This window comes from Tasmannia lanceolata, unplaced genomic scaffold (genome assembly GCF_043159265.1).
Source record: "Tasmannia lanceolata isolate RefF3 unplaced genomic scaffold, GAP_Taslan_0.1 ptg000006l, whole genome shotgun sequence".
Lineage (NCBI taxonomy): Eukaryota > Viridiplantae > Streptophyta > Magnoliopsida > Canellales > Winteraceae > Tasmannia > Tasmannia lanceolata.
Genome location: NW_027518683.1, coordinates 22,864,948 through 22,885,731, shown reverse-complemented (window position 1 = coordinate 22,885,731; position 20,784 = coordinate 22,864,948). Strand labels below are relative to the sequence as shown.

Here is a 20,784-nt window from a genome sequence, read left to right as displayed (position 1 = left end):
CAAATCGCACTCTCTCTCTCTCTCTCTCTGTTTTTCCTGGTTTTGGGTTTTGAAAATAACCCAAAACCTTCACCGCACTCTCTGTATCTCTTTCTTGTCTCTGGGTTTTGAAAGAAACCCAAAACGCTCAGCGCAGACTCTCTCTTTCTCTGTATCTCTTCGCTGGGTTTTGAAAAAAACCCAAAAACGCGCAGACTCTCTCGCAAGAAGAAAGTTGGGTTTGAAGAGAAAGCGAAAGTTGGGTTTGAGGAGAAAGCAAGGTTCGAGGTGAGTTTTCAATTTTCTTTCTTATTATCTACTAATCACAGCAAGAAGAAAAATCCGAAGAGATGTTTTGAAAAAAACCCAAAACGCAGACTCTCTATCTCCTCGGATTTTCCACAGAAATCTGTCGTTCGAGGTGGGTTTCTACTATTTTCGGTTTTTTTTTCAATCCTCTGATTTGGGTGTGTTGGTCCATTTTTAACTAAATAAAGAGTGGCATAAAAGGAGTTCTTCTAATCATAGTTTTTCCTTTGAAACATCTCCAACCGAGGGTTTCTCTACCCTTCTTGGTTAATTAATTTTTTTTACATTTTCGTTTTCTGATCTGTGAAGAAAATGGGATTTTCTGATTTATGAAAATAATCTCTGATTTTTCAATCCATTTCTCTGCAACTTACAATTTTTTTTTTGTTTCAGGAATAGTTTCTCTCTGAGTGATTTGTTTACTTTTTTTCTTGTCTTGGTGATTGATTGATCTAACCCCCCTCCCCTATAAGAAGAATTTTGATGACTTTGAAAGAAAAAAAATGGAGCGTTTCAGTTTGATTGTTTATGGTGTGTTAATGTCTGGAAAAATTGGGGTTTACTATCAGAAAGAACATAGCTTTAACTCTCTTTCAACATGAAAATATCACTGCCTTTATTTTTTCTATCATGTCAGTACATTCTTATTTTTCTCTTCTTTCAATTACTAGGAAAATGGAACCAACCTCTTCGCAACCGTGTGGGTCACGTATCGAGGATAATGACCATACACAGTCTGCTTTTGTTGATAATGCTTTCTCGCAAGCCTCCAGGTTAGGTATTGAAGAAGTTGACGCCCATGGTCTTATTGTGGTTGATGATGGGGTTAATCTGATTGAAGATAATATAGAATGGGCAGATACTGATATGAATGACGAAGATGAGAGTGGTAGTACACCCAATAAGGCTATTAGTGAGAATAGTAGTGTGAAGAAGCCGTTTGTGAACCAAGTGTTTGATGATTGGATGTCTGCGTTTGAATTCTACAATTCTTATGCCCTGGCTACTGGTTTTGGATTACGGAAATCCAGTACAAATAGTTCTAAAAAAACAAATGATGTGAACTCAAGGAAATTTGTGTGTGATAGAGAGGGGGTGAAAAAGTATAAGGGAAAGAAAGTGGATGATGGTAAGGAAAAGAGGGAACGACGAGCTGTCAGATTGAATTGCAAAGCTAAGATGATCATAAAACTAAGAGATGAGAAGTGGGTAGTGACCACCTTTGACGACATTCATTCTCACATTCTGACCTCCCCACTTAAGAGGCAAATGCACCGTTCCCATAATAGATTCAGTAAGAGTGAAAGTGTTAAGACGTTGATTGACTGTCTCGATGAGACTCAGATGCCGGCTGCGAGGATTGCAAAGGCTATTAATTCAACAAACGATGGAATATCAGGTGGGGTAACACCTGATCAAGTTGCTTCCCATTTGAGAAAAAAGAGGGTGAACAATATAGGCCAAGAAGCTGTCTTAGTGGCCAATCATCTCCAAAAGAAGAGATCAGAAGACCCGAATTTCTTTTTCTCAATGGAGTTGGATACGGATGGGACCTTCCGATCTATGTTCTGGGCTGACGCTAGGGCTAGAGATGCTTACATAACATTTAGCGATGTCATTGTATTTGATGTCACTTACAAAACCAATAGGTTATCTCTGCCATTTGCACCGTTTACGGGAGTGAACCATCATAGACAATCGACCCTATTTGGATGTGCCCTGTTAGCTGATGAGACAGAAGAAACCTTCAGTTGGTTATTTGAACAGTGGTTGACGTGCATGCATGGCAAAGCACCTGATGCAATAATAACTGATATGGATCCAGCCATGAAAAATGCAATTGGAAGAGTTTTTCCAGACACCCATCATAGATTTTGTTCGTGGCACATACACAGGCATTTGCTTGAGCATGTTGCAGAGATGAGGGATTCGACTAGTAAATTCTGCCTCGATTATAATCGGTGGTATTTTTCAAAAAACATAGAGGATTGTGAGCAGTTGTGGGAAGATTTGGTTTGTAATTATGAAATCGGGGACAGTGATTGGTTATCTAGGATGTGGGAGCAGCGAGAGCATTGGGTTCCGGCATATTGGCGAAACACATTTACTGCAGGAATGACTTCAAGTCAACGTAGCGAAAGCATGAATGCATTCTTTGATGGATATGTGAATAGCAAAACTAGCTTGCATGAGTTCTTAGATGCATGTGATAGGGCACTGGTTCAACGTCGTAAAACAGAAGCTGAAGAAGATTTCAAGTCGAAATATTCGAAAGCAAGTATGAAAACGAATAGCCCATTGGAAGAAGAGGCGGGGATATTCTATACGAGGAATATGTTTAACATTTTCCAGGATGAGTTGAGGGATAGTAGTGGTTGTTGGCACGACCACTTAAGCAAGGATGGGGCCGTGGAAGAATATTTGGTAGGTCTCAGAAATGATGTGAAGAGTAGATGGTGTAGGGTATTTTATTATGATTCTGATGGAATGACCTTCAAATGCGATTGTGCTAAGTTTGAAAGGGAGGGGATCTTATGCAAACATATCTTTCGTATTATGGATATGAAACAATTAAAGAAGGTCCCCGACCATTACATGTTGAGGAGATGGTCTATTCAGGCAATGTATCAAGTAGGGGGTACAATATCTACAAGGCCACAAGTGGGTAGTAGCGTCAATCCGTTTGAAAGGTGGTGCCTAATCTCAAGATGGCAGCGACTGGTTGATGGACCTGGAAGAGATGAGAAAGTTTTCAAGAGGATGACTGAATTTTGTGATCTTCTTTTCGCTGAAGAAGAACAAAAGCAGAAAGAAAATGAAGTTACATTTGAGGCAAGTGAGATACCAATCGTTGGTAGTGAAGTATATTCAAACTTTCCTGTGAGTCAAATAGCTGAAATCACAATTCGAGACCCACCAGTTGCGAAGACCAAGGGCCGTCCAAAGAATCCAACACGCTTGAAATCTGGCTTAGAGACATCTGTATCCGAAGCAAAGAAACGGACGTGCCAATCCTGTGGCGGAAAAGGACATTATAAGTCGACATGTAAAAATAAAGGCCAGGTTTGTTTTGTTCCCTACTTACTCATTTGTATGTGTACATGGACTTTCTTAAAGTGGTAATTGTAAATGTTTATATACTGACTCTGTTATGACGAATGGTAATAGAAGCCTAAAAGAAAGCGCCAAGAGGGAGAAGACGTAGAGGCAGAGGAAGAGGCATAGGAGGAGTACGTAGGGATTAAAGTTTAAAACCTTATTGGATTGCAGCTACCATCTAAATCATTGAGCATGCTGATAGTTAAGTTAAATGTGTTTCTGTTAACTATGAGACATCCAGCATTGAATGTGTTTTCAGAAACATGGATGACATTGTTTCCAAACAATACTGTTCAGACTGTCTTATTGAATCCTTTCTGTAATTTAGTAAATATTATTGGATATTTATCTTGTTCTCATGGTGATTGTATTATACATCTGCATCCTGGTTAGGTTCAAACTTGACCTTCAAGCCTAAAAAACCCGCTTGTAGGCTTGGTCCTTTTGAATTGTCCAACGAACCACAAATGTATATGTTTTTTCTCGGCTGAAGGGCACTGAATATTTTGTTGACTTTGTCTGATAAATTTGGTCTATGCTCCTTATTTGAACCGTACACTATTGTATAAGCTTTATGTTCTCAGTGACATGATAAAATTGTACTGTCACCTGTCATATGCTTTGTTTTAACTTTTTTTTATTTTTCGCAGATTTCCCTGATGAAATGCTAGAACTGGTTCTGTTTGCCCTGAAAGATTTAAGAAATTCACTGGTGGGATTATGCAATGGAGGTTCCAATGGAATTTTGTAGTGTTTCTGTTAACCATGCCATTTGTTTTAGGTTTAAAATTGTGAAATGGCTCTTTTAAGTTAAGCAATGATTGTTATCTTTCAAAAAAAAAAAACAGTTAAGCAGTGACTGTTAGTGCGGTGAACTTGCACTATGTTAATACTTAATAGTGGTTCATTACATAATGGACTCTTCTTTTTTCCTGTATGATCGGTTTCCCAATTAATGGATAGTGTCTATGGCATGATTTTGTTAGTGCCCATGCACGAGTACTGTTTGTTCATGTCTTCCTTTCGTAGTTGTTCTATCCCTTCATTTTCAGGTGTGATAATGATTGGTGGCATGGTGCTGCGGTCAGGGCATTTTCACACTGTTAAGACATGCCTGCAGTTTTATTTCCACACGTTTGATTGGATGGTGTTTTACATTTCTTTGAGCATCACTAGTTTCATAGTATCTCTCTAAGCTTTTTGTTGGTTTTTTGCAAAATTGGCTACCAAATCCCCAATATTTAAATTGAAAATGATACATTCAGAGTTTGTCTCTGTTTGATAATGACTTCTGAGGATGGAAAAATAAATTCACTTTGCTGAGATGGTAAAAAGGGGTGGCCCTGTAGCTGGTTTTTTGGCAACCCCTTCATAAATATGAATGTGCTGTCAGCCCCATGGATGTGTAACCCCTTCATAAATATGAATGTCTACTTAGAACTTGAAGGAGCTACCTGCATCATACCGTGATTAGTCTACTGATATTGGCACTACCTTGTTTTGATAACTGTACTTACCATTTATTTCATTTCTAAGTGGCTTCTGCGAGCTTAAATTCATACAGTACAATAATCAATGGCTAATAAAAAATATAGAGAAGTAAATTTTTTGAACAAATGGCATGTTCTCATTGGTGGTACTCTCGGTTTCTATATCATTTCCCATATAGGGAATGACTTTCCATCAAGTTAAATCCACCTAACTCATGAAGTTAAATCCAATCCCTCTATTGTCGGATGAATGGGCCCTCCTAAATGGATGGGCACTCATGTTAGGGCCCATCAAAATAATTTTTGGGGTTTTGAACCCAATGTAGGTAGGCCATATGCCTTGCCCTAGAAAGTTTAAGTGACTCTACTAGTGATAGCTTTGCACCATTTGATACTCTGTCGAAGTGTAGTAACTGGGCAACGCTTTTTTTGGAAGCTGTAGAAAGCTTAAAGAGCAAAGGTTACATAGTCTGGTATGGGATATGTTGGCAAATGTCTATTCCCGATCAGAAATGGTCCATGATGCCCTTTTTGTTCTCAGTAAGATGAATGAATTGAATTATAAAGCTTCCATATCGACTTATGACAGTCTGTTGTACAAACTGAGGCATACAGATATGATGTTGAATGTGTATGATGAGATTTTGGCCAATGGGATGTAATCAAATATTAGTGTGTAGATGCTATATGTGTACCTTTTCTTGGTTGAAAGAGAACACACTACAAAAAATAAAAACTGCATCTATTTTGTTATTTGTAGTAGTTATATTTTCAAATGCAATCCATTTTTATGTGAAATTTTCAAATTTTCAAATGCAATCCATTTTCCACCTTTTCCAAATTTATGTGACCAAATATCAACATGGATACAGGCATAGGAGGACAAGACCAAGTCCCATAAAAGAAGTACATTCCAAAAAAAGTTGAAAAAAAAAAACTACAAAGTCCACTAACGAAAGAAGTACATTTCATGCTTTAACATGAATAAGGTACAAGAAAAACATAATCCCTGTTGCTCCTAAGACTTTAAGGAAGCTGTTTTCATTCTTGAGGAAGCCGATCTCACTCTTGAGGAAGGCTATCTCATTCTTCATGAAGGCGATCTCATTTTCCAGTGCTTTTATGCGTTCCTCGTTTATCCCCTTCTCGCCACGATCTGCGCATCCGTTGCTGCATGTCTCCGCTTCGTCATCCCAACGAAAAGATTTGCAATTGCGAGCCTGCATGTTATTTAAACATTACATTCCTTAAGTGTTCCAACATCTATTTCAAAAAGAAAATAGATAACAAGTAGAGAATGGCAAGTTTACTCACAGCACATGCCCAAAACGGCAGGCCTTGGTTATTGTTTATGTTGGTCCGAGTGATTCTTCGAACTAGTGGCTGTTTACACAAACATAAGTTTGAGCCCAATCCCTGGCATGACGTACCACTTCTGTTGCCTGAGGATGCCATAACGTTTCAATATGTACTGCAACATAATTGAATCGAAGAACATACATGAATATTGCAATCTGGCAGTCCCTCGAAAACGACCAATATTTAGGAACACAACAAAAAAAATACAGAAACACAAAAACACAGACAAATCACAGAAACAAATTTGGGCTTGTATGCAATCTCAAAACTTTGTAATTGCACTACAAAATATATTGATTTCAATTTCATAACTATTAAAACTGCAACCGGAAAATTTGCTATTAACAGAATTTATCACACAGATATGAACACTAAAAAAACACAAAGAACAATCATGAAAAATAATAGATAGAAAAGCCCAAATACCAGAAATTGAATGCACAAACAGGGTGGAGAAAAGCCTTTCGCGGAGAAAATACCAGAAATGTCGTGGTGAAGCCCTTCACGGAGAAAAAACATAAGCTCTCGACGTTCGAAGGGTTGAGATTTTTCATTTTTAACTTACAATGTACAAGGACCAAGGAGCTGATAGGCTTCCTCTCATTCTATTAGAGAAAAGGAACAATAAATAGATTCAAAATTACTCCATTAAGTACAGGGTTTCATCCAGAAAAGACATTCCTGATGTTTCAAGCATACATCACCAATGAAATTCCCAATTAAAACTCCCAATTATTAAACACAGATTGGACACTTTCTTTATACCTCCAACTCCCTACTCCACCTTTCACCACACAAATGTAACTAAAATTGAACATGGGTTTATAGTAGGATGTGAGTAGAGTCAGATAAATTAAAGAAAGAAAAGCCCCAATTCATTATAGCAAGAAGAAATGAAAAAAAAAATCAGAAACAAAGAAGACGAAGGCAAGAAGCAGAAACCCTACTTCTCGTTTTTCCGAAGGGTTTGAAGGAAAAAAAAAGGGGTTGAGGGAAAAATTCTTTCCTTCAATCAAATTCTTGGTACTAACCTGGAAGGAAAAAATCAGATTTCATCAACCCTCGTGAAGCAGAAAACCCAACCCTCTTTTCTCTGTTTACAGAAACCGAACCCTCATGAAGCAGAAAACTCAACTTCATTTTTTTGTATTTGGGTTTTCTGATTCAATAAAAAAAAAAGGGATTGAAGGAAAAAAAATTTGAAAAATCGTACTAACCTGGAAGAACGAAGCCGTCGGAGAAGAGAGAACTACGATCGTTGAAGCAGAAAACCCAAGGATCTCTTGAAGCAGAAACCCAACCTTCGTTCGTTTTTCAACGGAACCCTTCAAACCTTTCCTTCAATCCCTCTTGAAGCCTTCAAACCCCAACCCTCCTACGATCGGAAGCAGAAAACCCAACGATCGTTAAACGATCGGAAGCCTTCAAACCCAACCCTCCTACGATCGTGCGCAGAAAACCCAACCCTCCTCCGTTTTTCCTTCAAACCCAACCCTCCTCGTTCTGTACAGAAGCTTCAAATGGAAGATTTGGTTGAGAGAGAGAGCATCGGTGAGAGAGAGAGAGGTTGATTTGGGTTTTTCTTTTTTCGTCCAGAGAAGACGATGAAGACGAGAGTCTAATTTGGGTTTTTCTATTTTCGTTCGATAGTGGGACCCACTTCATTCATGCGTTTTGAAAAAACCCCTTCAGCGCACCATTTTTTCGAACGCTTAAGCGCACAAACAGTTTTCTCATATATATATATATATATATATATATATATATATATATATATATATATAAGCCGGGAGGAAAAGAGGAGAGTTTTTTTATTTTTTTGAAAATTATATGAGAATTACACATCACATTTTTTGACTTTTTTTAACAAATGTATCCATTCAACTCATATAATTTCAATCTTACGCCCCTCCTTTATGGTTTTTTAATGTAAAATTAAAACCCCATAAGAGGTCTCTCTGGAACTCACAGACGTCTCTTTCTCTCCTCTTCTGATTTTGTAGTTTAATTCTGCACTTTCCAGTTCTTCTAAGGTTTCCACGGTTAGTTTTTTCATCATCTTCCCTGTATGTGTAAGGTAAAACCCTTATGTTCTATTATCTTTGTTCTTCTATTTTGGGTTTTCTCCCCTATTGTATGCTATTTTCCTGGTTTGGGGTTTTCCCCTTTTATCTTATATGAATTTCTTAGGGTTTGCAATGTAATTTTTTAAATCTGTTTAAGAACCAGTTTGGATAATCTGTGATTCTCTTTTTTCTTTTTATTTTCCTGGTTTGGGGTTTTCCTCTTTTATCTTATATGAATTTCTTAGGGTTTGCAATGTAATTTTCTAAATCTGTTTAAGAACCAGTTTGGATAATCTGTGATTCTCTTTTTTCTTTTTATATATATTTTTTTACTTTGGTTTGAGGTTTGGGTTTCTTTTCTTTTTCATTTTTCAGTAGTGCGGTTTGCCCAGTCCAACCAAACCCTCATCCCATTTGTATTCAAATCCAAGCCGTGCTCTTTTCTTTTTTTTGCCAAGTTGGTCTTCTATGGGCAACCCAAATGCATTTCCCTTGCCTTTCTTTTTCTTTTTTTTCTTTTTTTTATTCGATTTTAGATGGTCTCTCTTTAGATTTACATTCCCTTTTTTCTTCTTATTCTTTTGGCGATTGATTACGGGAATCAGTGACTTGGGCTGGATTTGCAGAGATTTCTGCAGCATGAAAGGTGATTTTACAATTTCTAATCTTAACTCTTGCGAAATCTATCTCAAGGATTGGTTTCGGGCTCTCTTCGTTCATCGGCTGGGGAGTTCTCAAGTTTCATTTATTTCCGTACTTCAACTACATTATTTCCATTCTTCAGCTGGATTATGTTTTATGTTTTTAACGACTAATTATGGGTCATTACATCCTGACTGTAGGGGTTGTCAAGCCCAGGATGAGGAGTAAGATATGGCACAAAAAATGCATGCTTATTCTTTCTTGAATACATGTACTGTATAATTGCATTTTTTGGGCTTTTCAGGCTTATAGTTACTGCATTTTAATTTTTTTTTATTGACTTGGTTCTTGGCTTTACATATTTTGTCCTATATGGCTGTGGATATTTGGGTTTCAACTCTAAAACTATTAAAAGGCTTTACGTGGATGTTTCCTTTTCTCTAAAATCTGTAGAGGAATTTGTCCGACTCTTCTTACTTTGGTTTACAATTTCCAATTAGCTTCTCACTACCATGTAATGCTCAATACGCACAGTCCTTTAAGCGAAATGCATACCACAATGTCAGATGAAATTAGCCAGCTGGATTTCGCGGAATATAATTTCAATCTTACCCCCCTCCTTTATGGTTTTTTAATAAAAAATCTATAGGGTGATCTTGACCATCCGATTTAAGAGGAATTATGGAAACATCTATAGATTGGAGGGCTAGGATCAGCCTATAGAAATGATTTTTGGGGCACAACCTATTTATGTTGTATTCCATCACATGGAAGGTTTGGATCAACCTATGACGTGGTCCGTACAGTTCCTTGTCGGCCCGTGCATCGCATGGGTTTTTTACTAGTATATATATATATATAGCATAAGAGAAAACAAAGGCATCCATTCTCCCAAAATTCTATGAGAATTGAACATCAATTTTTTTACACTCTTTTTAACAAAGGCACCCATTCAACCCACATATTTTCAATCCTACCCCATCCTTCATGCTTTTTAACAAAGGCACCCATTAAAGCCACATAATATCAATCCTACCCCCCTCCTTTATGCTTTTTTAATTATGGAAACCTCTATAGATTGGAGGGCTAGGATCAGCCTCTGGAAATGATTTTACGGGCACAACCTATTGATGTTGTGTTCCATACATGGACGGTTTGGATCAACCTATGATGTGGTTCGTACAGTTCTTTGTCAGAGATGCACGGGGTTTTTGTACTAGTCTACTATAATAAGCTGGATGGAAAAGAGGAGAATTTTTTGATTTTTTTGAAAATTATATGAGAAATACACATCACTTTTTTTGACTTTTTTTAACAAATGCACCCATTCAACTCACATATTTTCAATCCTACCCCCTCCTTTCTGCTTTTAACAAAAGCACCCATTAAAGCCATATAATTTCAATCTTACCCCCCTCCTTTATGGTTTTTTAATAAAAAATCTATAGGGTGATCTTAACCATCTGATTTAAGAGGAATTATGGAAACATCTATAGATTGGAGGGCTAGGATCAGCCTATGGAAATGATTTTTGGGGCACAACCTATTTATGTTGTGTTCCATCACATGGACGGTTTGGATCAACCTATGATGTGGTCCGTACAGTTCTTTGTCGGCCCGTGCGTCGGCCCGTGCATCGCACGGGTTTTTTACTAGTACTATATATAGCATAAGAGAAAAGGAGAGAATTATTTGAATTTCTTCCAAAATTCTATGAGAATTACACATCACTTTTTTTTTACTTTTTTTAACAGAGGCACCCATTCAACCCACATATTTTCAATCCTACCCCATCCTTTATGCTTTTTAACAAAGGCACCCATTAAAGCCGCATAATTTCAATCCTACCCCCCTCCTTTATGCTTTTTAAATTATGGAAACCTCTATAGATTGGAGGGCTAGGATCAGCCTATGGAAATGATTTTACAGGCACAACCTATTGATGTTGTGTTCCATCACATGGACGGTTTGGATCAACCTATGATGTGGTCCGTACAGTTCTTTGTCGGCCCGTGCATCGCACTGGGTTATATATATATATATATATATATATATATATATATATATATATATATATAGAGGAAAGTGTCTCTAGTCTCTCCCCTAGATAAGCTTATCTACTCCTCCCTTTAAAAAAACACAGTGGGCCCATGCTGTTTGGATGATCCAAAGCATTCATTTGATAGGTCCTAACATAGATAGGGTGTGCCCAAAAAATCAGCACCAAAGGGTCATCCTAGAACTTCGTTTTGTGGTGCCTTGTGGTACCCATTTTGGACACACGTTTATATGCGTCCATTTTGGACACGGTGTGCCCAACAAAATGAAGTTCTAGGATGACCCTTTGGTGCTGATTTTTTGGGCACACCCTATCTATGTTAGGACCTATCAAATGAATGCTTTGGATCATCCAAACAGCGTGGGCCCACTGTGTTTTTTAAAGGGAGGAGTAGATAAGCTTATCTAGGGGAGAGACTAGAAACACTTTCCTCATATATATATATATATATATATATATATATATATATATATATATATATGAGAAAACGGTTTCTACACACAAGTGTAGATACGTTATCTACACACTAGCTTAAAATACAGTGGAGGGCATATTGTTTGGGTGATCCAAACCATTCATTTGATTGGCCCTCACATAGATAGGGTGTCCACAAAAAATCAGCTCCATAGGATCATCCCAACCCTACGATTTGTGGAGGTAAAATGGACGTGTATAAACGTTCACAAATCTGTCCATTTTTACCTCCACGGTTCGAAGGGTTAGGATGATTCTATGAAGCTAATTTTTGGGCAGACCCTATCTATGTGAGGGCTCATCAAATGAATGATTTGGATCACCCAAACAATGTGGGCCCCCCAGTGTATTTTAAGCTAGTGTGTAGATAAATTATCTACACTAGTGTGTAGAAACCGTAGATAACTTATCTACACTAGTGTGTAGAAATCGTTCTCTCTCTCTCTCTCTCTCTCTCTCTATATATATATATATATATATATATATATATATATATATATATATATATATATATATATATATATATATATATATATTAAAGAGGAAGGGCTGTTTGACTGTTCATATGCTCACGTGTCACCCTCCCCTTTCGTCTTTGGAATCTCGATCAAGATTTAAGAGATTTCCTCCCGAGAAATTGCTTGCTTTTATATAGCTTTACACCTCAACATTACTCTTTTACCATTAACCCCTTTGATGCCATAAAACATCTATATCTATGACAAATTATTTGAGGATAAAATTGTCAATTTCATACGAAAATTACAGACACATGGTACATGTCTATGACACATGGTACCTGTCTATGACAATTACGGCAAAAAACTACGAAGAAGAGGTATAGACATATGACAATGACAGAAAAACTACTGTATATTACTAATGCAAGACACTTGCAAAATATTGACGGATTCCGGGGACCTGAAGAGGAACAACAATTATGGAAACCTCTATTGGTTGGAAGGTTGGGATCAGCCTATATCGATTGGAGGGCTAGGATCGACCTATGGAAATGATTTTACGTGCACAACCGATTGATGTTGTGTTCCATCACATGGATGGTTTGGAACAACCTATAACCCTCTATCGATCGGAGGGTGCGGATCAACCTATGAAAATTGGGGCACAACCTATTTCGGCAGTGGCCCATTTAATGGACGGTTTGGATGATCCTATGATACGGGCCATACCGTACATTTTAATAAAGTGAGGAGTGCGAGCATCAGAATATGGTCAGTAGTGCCATTATCAAATATGGTAGTGAGGACTTTAGCACTATACATAATTTGAAACCATTGTTGTCACGTGAATGTTCCCACGCGGGTCAAATTCGGTTGGGCTGGGTCGGGTTAAGCTTTTTCGCAAATCAGCTTGGGTTGGGTCGGGAAAAATCAACCCCAATTGAAAATCGGGTTGGGTAGGCACAACCGATCGTTGTTACTTGGATGTTCCCATGCGGGTCGGGTTCAACCCAAATTTGGGTTGGGTCAGATTAAGCTTTTTCGCAAATCGGGTTGGGTTGGGTTGGGTTGGGAAAAATCAACTTGAATTGACAATCGGGTTGGGTAGGATTCGGTTGACGTACTGATGCTAAAATTGGAGTTTGCCATGTTTTGTTTCTTTGGCATTGTTTTTCTCCAGGTTTTTAATTACTTCTTCTTGAATTAGTAGCCCAAACAAGCATCAGCGTATGGCTGCTGACATGTGACGCGATGTGAGCTGCAATTAACATGGGGGTATGCACCCTCCACATTGCAAAACACCCAAAGTAATCCTTCGCAAAACACTCAGCTCCTTGGCTGGCACATTATGACATTGGATTTTGTACCGAATGCTAGATGAAAATTATGGTAGTGAGGACTTTAGCACTATACATAATTTGAAAGCATCGTTGTCAAGTGGATGTTCCTACGTGGGTCAGATTCGGTTGGCCTGGGTCGGGTTAAGCTTTTTCGCAAATCGGCTTGGGTTGGGTTGGGAAAAATCAACCCGAATTGAAAATCAGGTTGGGTAGGCACAACCGATTGATATTGTGTTCCATCACATGGATGGTTTGGATCAACCTATAACCCTCTATAGATCGGAGAGTTCGGATCAACCTATGAAAATTAGTTTTTGGGGCACAACCTATTTAGGCAGTGGCCCATCTAATGGATGGTTTGGATGATCCTATGGTACGGGCCATACCGTACATTTTAATAAAGTGAGGAGTGCGATCATCAAAATACGGTCAGTATTGCCATGATAAAAGATGGCAGTGAAGACATTAGCACTATATATAATTTGAAACAATATATAATTTTGTACCGAATGCTAGATGAAAATTTTGTTGTATGAAATCGGATATTGCATTGAATATTGGATGATTTTTTGTGTGTGTGTTGCATATCTGATACATTTGTTAATGATAATTACGGAAAAAACTATCAAGAAGAGGTAAAGACATATGACAATCACGAAAGAACTACTTTTTACTACTCATGCAAGACACTTGCAAAATATTGAAGGATTCCGGGCACCTGAAGAGGAACAACAATTATGGAAACCTCTATCGATTGGAAGGCTAGGCTCAGCCTATATCGATTGGAGGGCTAGGATCAACCTATGGAAATGGTTTTACGAGCACAACCAATTGATGTTGTGTTCAATCACATGGACGGTTTGGATCAACCTATAACCCTCTATAGATCGGAGGGTTCGGATCAACCTGTGCAAATTATTTTTGGGGCACAACCTATGTACGCAGTGGCCCATCTAATGGACGGTTTGGATAATCCTATGGTACGGGCCATACCGTACATTTTAATAAAGTGAGGAGTGCGATCATCAAAATACGGTGAGTAGTGCCATTATAAAATATGGTAGTGAGGACATTAGCACTATATATAATTTGAAACCATCGTTGTTACTTGGATGTTCCCACGCTGGTCGGGTTCAACCCGAATTTGGGTTGGGTTGGGTTAAGCTTTTTTCGCAAATCAGGTTGGGTTGGGTTGGGAAAAATCAACCCGAATTGGAGATCGGGTCGGGTTGTGCTGTCAAGCAACCCGACCAGACTCGAAACCCGAATTTGGGTTCCATCTGAAGAAGTTTTGTATATGTGTTTTTCTTTTTCAACATTGAAATAGTCTCCACAGTCCACAATGGACGGTTTGGATAATCCTATGGTACGGGCCATACCGTACTTTAATAAAGTGAGGGTGTCATCATCAAAATATAGTAGTGCGGATAACATTTCCCTTTGTTAATTGTTAGTCCCTGTTTGGTTTGGATTTTGAGAACCGAATGTGAGTTAAAAACTGATTATTGGTGACTCGCTATTGGTTCTCAAAATCCAAAACAACCCGGCTTGAGTTGAGGTGGTCAACAATCGGTACCATATGAAATCGGGTCAACCCGACCCAACCCAACCCGAATTGGAAATCGGGTTGGGTCGGGTTGAGGAAATCACAAATCGGGTGGGTCGGGTTGAACCCAGTGGGGCTGGAAATCGGGTTGGGTCGGGTTGGGTTGGAAAATATGGGTTCCTCGGGTTGGGTCGGGTTGAGACCCAAGTTGCACCCCTAACGATGATGGAAAGACTACTTTTTCTTATTTACTATGTGCGGATCAAATTACGGAAAGTTTGATATCGAACGCAGGACACCTGTAAAAATATTGACGAATTCTGGGCACCTTAAGAGGAACAACAATTATGGAAACCTCTATAGATTGGAGGGCTAGGATCAGCCTTTGGAAATTATTTTACGGGCACAACCTATTTATGTTGTGTTCCATCACATGGACGGTTTAGATCAACCTATGATGTGGTCTGTACAATTCTTTGTCGGCCTGTGCATCGCATGGGGTTTTTTGCTAGTATATATATAGCAGAAGAAGAGAAAAGGAAAGGATTTTTTGAATTATTTGAAAATTCTATGAGAATTACACATCACTTTTTTTAACAAAGGCACCCATTCAACCCACATATTTTCAATCATACCCCCTCCTTTATACTTTTTAGCAAAGGCACCCATTAAAGCCACATAATTTCAATCTTACCCCCCTCCTTTATGTTTTTTTAATAAAAAAATCTATAGGGTGACCGTAACCATCCGATTTAAGAGGAACAACATATTATGGAAACCTCTATAGATTGGAGGGCTAGGATCAGCCTAAGGAAATGATTTTTAGGGCACAACCTATTTATGTTGTGTTCCATCACATGGACGGTTTGGATCAACCTATGATGTGGTTCGTATAGTTCTTTGTCGGCCTGTGCATCGCACGGGGTTTTTTTACTAGTGTGTGTGTGTGTGTGTGTGTGTGTGTGTGTGTGTGTGTATAAAGCGGAATCCTCTAAGCCGTGGTGGTGCCACGTGTCACCCCCTCTCTATCCAGTATATTACAAAGGTTTCTAAAACAGCAATTAACGTGCAATTAGGGGGTCTTGGGCAACGCATCTTATTCTCGCCTAAATCGCAATTAACACTCCCTACAAAATAGTAATTGATAAATACTAGAAAGTAATTAAATCTCCTATAATTTCTCTCCCTCTTTATTATTAACGTTTTAAAGAGAAAGTGGAGAGAGAGAGAGAGAGAGATTTAATTATATTTATTATTAACGTTTTAAAGAGAAAGTGGAGAGAGAGAGATTTAATTATATCATATCATGTAATCCTATATATATAAGTAAAGCGGAATCCTCTAAGCCGTCGTGGTGCCACATGTCAGCCCCTCCTCTATCCCCAAAGAATTCTGTACTCTATATTGGAAATATTCCTTAAAATCAACAATTAATATTCTTTCAGAATATTAGCAAAGTCATTTAGTCCTTTCTCAAACATTTCCTTCACTCTACGTTTCTTATTCCATGCATTGCACCCAATTTCATTACTACTAATTATAGCAAGAAATTTTAATACAGCTATAACATTTCCTATTCAGTAAAATGGAATATGGAAGTAAACCCTTCCTATTCCAACGCCCCTTCTCTTCCTCCTTAGAAAATAAATTCCTTTAATACTCCTTTATTTGTCATGCTCATCCGCTCATTTATTTGCAAAGAAATCTTATGGTATTCCAAATGGCCGATTCATTTCCTAACGTATAAAAATGCTTTTTTTTTAGAAGATTTCGTTTTCAAAGATGAGATCTGTGTTTTTGTAGCATGTTGAAACACACTGATGTATATTCTTATGATGAAAGAGATGAGGTCTTTGTTTGGACTAGGTGTGTCACAACTCACAACTCTCTCATTTGCTTTTCTTTCTTTACGTACAAAATTATAGTTTCACTTTTTTGCCATCCTTTATCTTACTGTCATGTGCTCGGTGACAATAAACTGCAGACTTCATACCAAGTCTTGCCATGATCCAAGAACGGTTAGATCTTGGGTGTTTCTCTTTATTCTCTCCTTGGCTTTGTCTTTTGTTTTATTATGAAAAATAGGATCTTGCGGTATTTGCAGTCTAGAAAGATAGAATTTTCAACTATTCTTTTATTTTCACATTTCCAATACAACCGCACATCACAAGACAGCTAAAACCCATCCATCATAATAGGATCTTGGGGTATTTGTTGTCAAGAAAGATAGGCTTTCCAGTATTCTTTTTTTTATAATATTTATTAACATGTTCATACTCTAAATTCAACTTTAATCAATATGTTTTTGGTCTTCTTTCCAGTTTTGTGCAGACTAATATGATTGCATAGGATGAAGCTGAAGAATCAATTTTAAGATGCACAAGTGAATATCTATGCAAGTAAGTTAAGGATCTGCAATCGAGTCGTAGGCTTGATGAAGAAGCTAATAAAATGGAAAATATAAGTAACATTTGGCCCATATTTGAATACATACTTATACAAATTCCTATGTTTATGTTGGTTAAATGTAAATCTTTTCTTTCCTCTTTTCATGATAAGGCAAACAAGAGAGACACATATATCATTACCATTTCCATTTCATTTCTGTTTTTAAAGTTTATATTTATAGGAATTGTGACAGTCCTTTTTCATTTTTTATATGAATGCATATTTTATTCTTTCAAACAGTTTTGAAAGAAGAAAATGGCATATAACAAGCCTGGCTCTACATTGGATGCAGACCCTTTAGCCTCATGTCATGTTAGAATATGGTAAAATGGCATGCATCATTTGGTTAATTTTCAGTGGGTCTAAAGTTTGGTAAAATAATACGATGCATGCAATTTATATGATGGAATTGGTAGCTATTTTTCTTCCAAAATTTCTGTTTTCTTTATGTATTTGTATTTTGGTTCTCTCCAATTTCACACAGCGCACTGAACATGATTGATGTTATTACCTCTGTCCACATATTGTATTGGTTATCTAAAAGAATAATGAAAATAAAAAATGATCTACAAAAAACTATGTGAATAGGACACTTCAAATTCCTATAAGTTTTGGTTTTAAGGGTGTATGTTAAACATCGTTGAAATTCCATTTATGTTTTACCCATATGACAAACATTATAATGAAAATATTAGTAAAAGGAAAGACACAAAAAAAAAAAAGGTTTTTAAAATTTGTTGTTTACGAAGTATAATGGGGGTAAAGTTGACACAAAAAAAAAAGTTTAAAACCGTGGTTTGCTTAGTATGGGCATGATATACCCTTCAAAACACCAAACACAAGGTTGGAGAATAAAGTTCTAACTTACGATCCGTCTCTAAGCAGCACTATGACAAATCAATGAAAGAATGGATTTGCTTGGGACTATCGCAAAAGGTGTTTTGTGGTTGCGCTGTTGCATGTGAGAGAAGCGACATGCAGGGTCTTCAATTGTAATTTTTGAACCTTTGATGTTTATGCAAATAGATTTATTTGCTTATTGTGCTTATGAACAATGATGGCAATGCCAATTTTCTCCTTTAATTTGTTTCACGTTCTCTATCACTTTTAATTTTTCTCATGTTTTATGAATGAAAATTGAAGTTGGTAGCTGAGCTCCTATGCCTCTCCATTTATCCGTTGTTTCAGAAAAGTAAAGAACTAAGGTTTGGAATGGCGGTTTATCTATAAGCAAATGTGAGCTCTTTTGTTTTTCTTTATTGATGTTTGTATGAGTTGCTTCATTAACTTTTCAATATGCTTCCCACATATTTTTATGAATCATTTTTTGTTTTTGCCGCCCTGTGCAACGCACGAGTCTGCAACTAGTATAATAGTAAAACGGAATCCTGGACGACGTGGTTGCGCCACGTGGCACCCTCCTCCATAAACGTAAAACTCTCACCAACGAGAATTTTCATTTTTAGCACCCTCCTTCAAATTCTACACTATCCTCTTTATTTCTCCGATTGCAGATTTAAAATCTCTCATTTATCTCTTTCAATAGTTTATCTTTCTAAGATCTCTCCCACCCTAAAATATCTCACAAATCGTTTCTAATTTTAATTCTTAGTTCATAATAATAAGAATTTCAAAGAGATAGTATTTTGAGAGAAGAAGATAGAGACGAAAATCTCTCTCCCTATTTCCAAAACGATTTCGGAAATTCTACTTTTAATTTTCAGTCCCTAATAATAAGGATTTTAAAGAGATGTGATTTTGGGTGTACCACATGGCATATCTTCTATACCAAGTTTCCTTTCTCCACAAATTCACGATTAAGAAAAGTAGCTATTTTTTCTCCTTTCTCATAGCATTAACAATTAGAAAAAGTAGATATTTTTTTGGGAGAGGATTTTATGGGATTTAAATGCTAAATTAAAGGAATGTATAGAGTTTTTTGCGATTTAACTATGGTTTTCTACCATCGCAGGATTTCACAAGTCTATCATTTATTATTCCAAGAGCAAAAAATTTGTAATTTAATAGCCATTCTTTTCTGTTCAATTTTTTATATACATTCAAATGCGATTATATTCTGTTCAGTTCTTTCTATTTGATTTATTTTCGGTCTCTCTCTCTAATCTTAGATTTGTTCTTCTCCTTCCTAGGTACGTTTTTCACTTGTCTTTTTTCGGCCAATTCTATGATACTGGAGGTCTGACCAGAGAGAGTTTTACGACCAATTCCACATTTCTTAAAAATCTGAGGAAACCAAGATTTTATTTATTTGTTACTAACAAGGAAATCTGTACTTCTTGATGCTCAGTTGATGGACCTGATAAGAAAAGGAAGAACAATAAATTATGTTTGAGATGTCTTTATTCGTGAAGAATCAGGTGATTTCAGTCTCTCTTTCTAGATTTATCTTTCTTCTCTTCGTATTATCTTTATTACAATCTTATGCCCTCTTCTCTTGAAATTTTCTCTATATCTTTATGAATGTTTCTTCTGTTTTTTCTTTTCTTCTTTTCTTTTTTTCTTTTTAAAAGTAAGTTATAAAGCCTTTTTTTTTGCCGCCCCGTGCATCGCCCGGGACTGCAACTAGTTTAGTTTAAAGCGAAATCCTCTAAGCCATGGTGGTGTTGTGCCACATGGTACCCCCTCCGCATCCTAACGTTTTTATAAGCTTAAAATCGCAAAAAACCTTTACAATGCCTCTTGGAATTCTATCTTCAATCCCTTAAAATCAGCAATTAATATCTTGATGCCATTCCTTTCCAATACGTTTCCATATCCTCAATACGCCCATTTCCAATTAAATCGATAATTACTCAAAACGCAATCACTTACATCCACTCCTTGCCGTTTCACTACTAGAGTACATAAAATCTTTTCTTAAGAAATCTAATCACGCCTACTCATTTTCTCTCCGAACAGAACTCTCTCTCTCTCTCTCTCTCTCTCTCTCTCTCTCATAGGTCACCATCTCTCTATCATAGTTGTATTGCTAATTTCTCGCCTCACATGGTACTGCATTTCCTCTCTTTATTTCTTCTTTTCCACTTATTTCTATATTTTGAGTTAGCATCTCTTATGTTTTAATCCATGTGATTCCCTCTCTTATAACCCTTGATGATCAATGTCTATGTGAACTTGCAATTTTGCTCGATAACTCTTTAAAATTATTTGATCAGTCTCGTACTTTTTAAGGTTTATTTGATTTGATGTCTGATTTTCATTAGGAAAATTGTTGATTTGCTCTATAAACCTTTTCACAAAAATTCTTGGAATCTAAACAGGGCCTTAATTAGTAATGATATCCCTAAAATATATCTGATGCGTTTAAGTTGTGACGGAAATTTTTATCAGCTGCCTTTTCCAAAATTTCATACTTTTCCATTGTAATTTCAACCATCCAAGAATTGTTTTTTATGAATCTTGGGATTCAAGTGCATTAGAGAGTCCGCTTCCTACTGACATCTATCTATATATGCTACTAAACAGATTTCTTCACAATAGCATTTTGTTTC

The 20,784-nt window shown here is 37.1% G+C and overlaps 1 protein-coding gene across 1 annotated transcript; it reads left to right on the top strand.

Annotated features, from left to right (window-relative positions):
- Positions 1-963: 963 nt before the first annotated feature.
- LOC143878847 (protein FAR1-RELATED SEQUENCE 5-like) lies at positions 964-4,138 on the top strand. The gene is made up of 3 exons (XM_077381067.1): positions 964-3,351; positions 3,559-3,706; positions 4,038-4,138. Exons 1-3 carry the CDS (start codon positions 964-966, stop codon positions 4,136-4,138), a joined length of 2,637 nt encoding a protein of 878 aa, XP_077237182.1.
- The last annotated feature ends 16,646 nt before the right edge of the window (positions 4,139-20,784 follow it).

Bases quoted from the DNA above. Each gene is read 5' to 3' on its own strand.
- LOC143878847 (XM_077381067.1), top strand. From the start codon at position 964: ATGGAACCAACCTCTTCGCAACCGTGTGGGTCACGTATCGAGGATAAT. The intron at 3,352-3,558 runs GTTTGTTTTGTT...ATTGGATTGCAG, and splicing joins CATGTAAAAATAAAGGCCAG to CTACCATCTAAATCATTGAG. The intron at 3,707-4,037 runs GTAATTTAGTAA...TATTTTTCGCAG, and splicing joins TGTCTTATTGAATCCTTTCT to ATTTCCCTGATGAAATGCTA.